The sequence below is a fragment of the Pseudophryne corroboree genome, chromosome 4, assembly GCF_028390025.1.
Source record: "Pseudophryne corroboree isolate aPseCor3 chromosome 4, aPseCor3.hap2, whole genome shotgun sequence".
Lineage (NCBI taxonomy): Eukaryota > Metazoa > Chordata > Amphibia > Anura > Myobatrachidae > Pseudophryne > Pseudophryne corroboree.
The window spans coordinates 274,170,294-274,173,467 of NC_086447.1; the positions used below are offsets into that span (position 1 = coordinate 274,170,294).

General features: G+C 34.9%; 1 protein-coding gene across 1 annotated transcript in view; it reads right to left on the minus strand.

The window, feature by feature from the left end:
* Positions 1–1,092: 1,092 nt before the first annotated feature.
* The window catches only part of SHOX2 (SHOX homeobox 2), a 9,690-nt gene continuing 7,608 nt past the window's right edge, over positions 1,093–3,174 (minus strand). Inside the window, exon 5 of the mRNA XM_063919586.1 lies at positions 1,093–2,976. Within this exon, the coding sequence (XP_063775656.1) occupies positions 2,683–2,976 (294 nt within the window). The 3' untranslated portion in view covers positions 1,093–2,682. The remainder of the gene's footprint in view (positions 2,977–3,174) is intronic.

Below are 3,174 nucleotides of genomic sequence, written 5' to 3' on the forward strand. Positions count from 1 at the left end.
TATTATTACTATTACTATTATATTTCATATTATAACATTTAGGCGGTTTTCACATTTACATTTGTTTTTGTACTTATTCTTTTCGTTACAATGTTATGTATGTATCTCAGGACACCCTATGGTTAAATGAACCCTATCTCCTGTTTTACACATCAGAATTAAAATTCTGCATAGGAAAAATCCTCTTTTCCTGAGCAAGGGAGAGCATCAATGCACATGTAGGAAGCTTATGTGCTAATAAAATGATTGTCAGTGGTTTCAGGCTGTCTCTCCCTGCACGCTGTGGATCATTCTTTATGTAAGTATTTATGTAAAATGCCTCTAGTAACATGCATGAAACTCTGCCCAGCCTGATTCATCACAGCACTAGGCATAAATTAATCACTTTAAGCCTTCTAAACAGCTGTGATGTACTGATTTTTACAGTGGGAAAATCTTCCAGGGTAATTTTACATTTAAAAAAATAAACTACATTAACCCTGAATTGATTGGTATTTGACTGGCTCTATGACATATAATATTTGTAATCTCATTATAAGAAAATAAATATTTTAAGATCAAAGGAGCATTCACCTGAGCTGCTCATTAAACAATAAAGAATTGCTTTATTTTATGTATAATTATTTTATAGGCCTTTGATATGGATTTTTTTTATGTTTCACTTCAGAAATTTGTTATATGCTCTATTTAGATTTAGCTGTTATTGCACAATTGATAGTGAGTTGTTTATTTTACCTCTCGCTCAGTAGTGATTTGTGCTGTCTTAATGATTGGATTATAGTCTCTGCTATCAGAATACTCAGAACAATAGTAAGAATTTATATACTTTACCCTTCTATAATATTACATATAAATGTCACCCAATATTGTAAAACACCTGTGAATATGTTGATTCTCTAGCAATTAATAATAAATGCCCTTTGTTTGCAACTATTGATGGATTTTGATGCATTAAATAAAAGTATACATTAATGTAATCATATTGCCATTAATTAGAGAGTATGTAACTGCATAGTGATATTCAATCAGATCTGAGATGTATGTAAAATTGATCAGTGCTAGTATAATAGTACCAAAGCATTCGAACCAGGATTAAAAAAAAACGTTAGTGTTTTAATTCAGTTTTGCCAAGTTTTGTATTTGAAATTACGTAGCCAAAAGTGGTTTAACAGAGATTAAATAAACCTGAGTGATTTTTTCTTTTAAATATATTGTACCAACATCAAATGTAATGCAGCAATAACATACAAAGTGTAAAATAACTTAAAAGCACACTGAAAAAAATGGAATATATAAATAACTTGTTTTCATGGAGAACAAATAATTACAAAGCCCACCCATCAAAGTTCATTTACAGGAGAGCTTTTTCCCCCTCTGTCATCTTTGTGTTCAAAATCTTTAAATTGTGTTTGCTAGCAAACTGTATAACAATCTCCACTTCCACATTAAATATCTATATGTATTCAAAATAAGGATCACAAGATACTTGAATAGAATACGCCTCTGATGACAGAAAAATGCTAACAGGTAACTATCTATTCACAATGTAACCAAAATAAATTTTGTTCATGTGTATTAACATATTTTACATGTAGCCAATGGCTAGCATGGGATGTGCATTTAATATCATCTTTCATACAGTACACTCCTTGCCAATGTCAAGAGAAAATATATCTCTCCTTTGGATCATATGTGCTAATGTGTAAGGAATAAAAATCCCTTTACGAATACCACTTTCTTTCCAATGTACATCTGCCACAGAAGCGCATCAGATGAACCTTTGTTACACAAAGGGTTATATAAGAAATATACAAGTAATCTGTTTTTTTTTTGTTTTGTTTTTTCACTTTTAAGGACTGGGGCGGGCAGAGTGAATTAAGGAAGAGTAATGAATTTATCTCTTTCTTTATAGCATATTTCTATTAAAGTTGGAGATGAAGTGCAAGTGAATTAAAAACTGCATCAATGAAATGAGAAAAACATGCAAACCAGTAATCTGTCACAGAGTCAGCTGTACATTTTGCCACTAGAAATTAGCAAAGAAATAGTCTTTATTTTTTATTCAAGTCACTCTTCTAGAAGTTTTGGAGCATCCAGAAGATGATACACAAGGAGGCCCGCCTCACTTGTTATATTCCTTGTATTAAAGTGAACTTTGCACAAAAGGGTCAGTGTCAAAACCTGGGAACATCCAAAAATCTTCCTTCTGACTTTCTCCCGTCATAGATCATATCTACTTCTGTTCTTTTATTTTTAACTTTTGTCTTTGCTTCCCTTTCAAGTTCCACAGTAGAAAATGTATGTGTTACCCACCTTCCCCATTATCCACACACATCTCCATTAAAAAAAAATCTAATTAATAGATTATTTACGAAATATAATTAGTGCTCTGTCACTGTGGTCTGTCCTTTAAAAGTGGGTCTTAGTAGCCATATTGGGCCCAGAAAGTGGACGGTACTTTGTAGGTAGTGGATACCATTTGGCAGACCAATGTCTCAAAATGTTTTCTGATGCATAAACATTGAAGACTGTTGCAGCCTCTTCATCAGATGTCTTTCTTGATCCCTTGAAGATTTCAAAAAAGCTGAGAATTTTGGTTGGGTTTCAGACTCCATAGCATAAATAAAGAACTTAGGGGAAAGTCTGCAGGGCCCCAGTGCCTGGGGGCCCAAGCATCGCCAGTCACAGCCCCAAAGCAGCTGCATGTTTTTTGGCTTTCAGTCTGAGGTCTGCAATGCTTGAGTTTTTGCTGGTGGTTTTGGCAGCCGCAGCAGCAGCCACTACTGATGCAGCCGTTGCTGTTTCTGCCGCCAATGTTGCCAATGGAAGACCAAAGGGTGGAGCAGGGAACATCATATATGGGGCGTGTGCTGTCAGATGAGGGTGTAGATGGTGATGTGCGTGTGCCACTGCACTGTCCAGCTGCAACTGTGCCTGGACCTGGAAGGACAAGGATGGCACGTTGCAATGACTATCCTAAAAATAGTATTGCGGACAAGCAAAAGCCACAAGAAGAAGAAAAAAGACAACAGAGCATTAACACAACTACAATCTAGCAGGACTACATGCAGCATACTCTGATACCCATAGCTGCCATAGGGACTGGTAAAATAGCAAATTGTCATACATTTTGGTCTGTCTAAAAAATAAATAGATCATATTTAAAATATATAG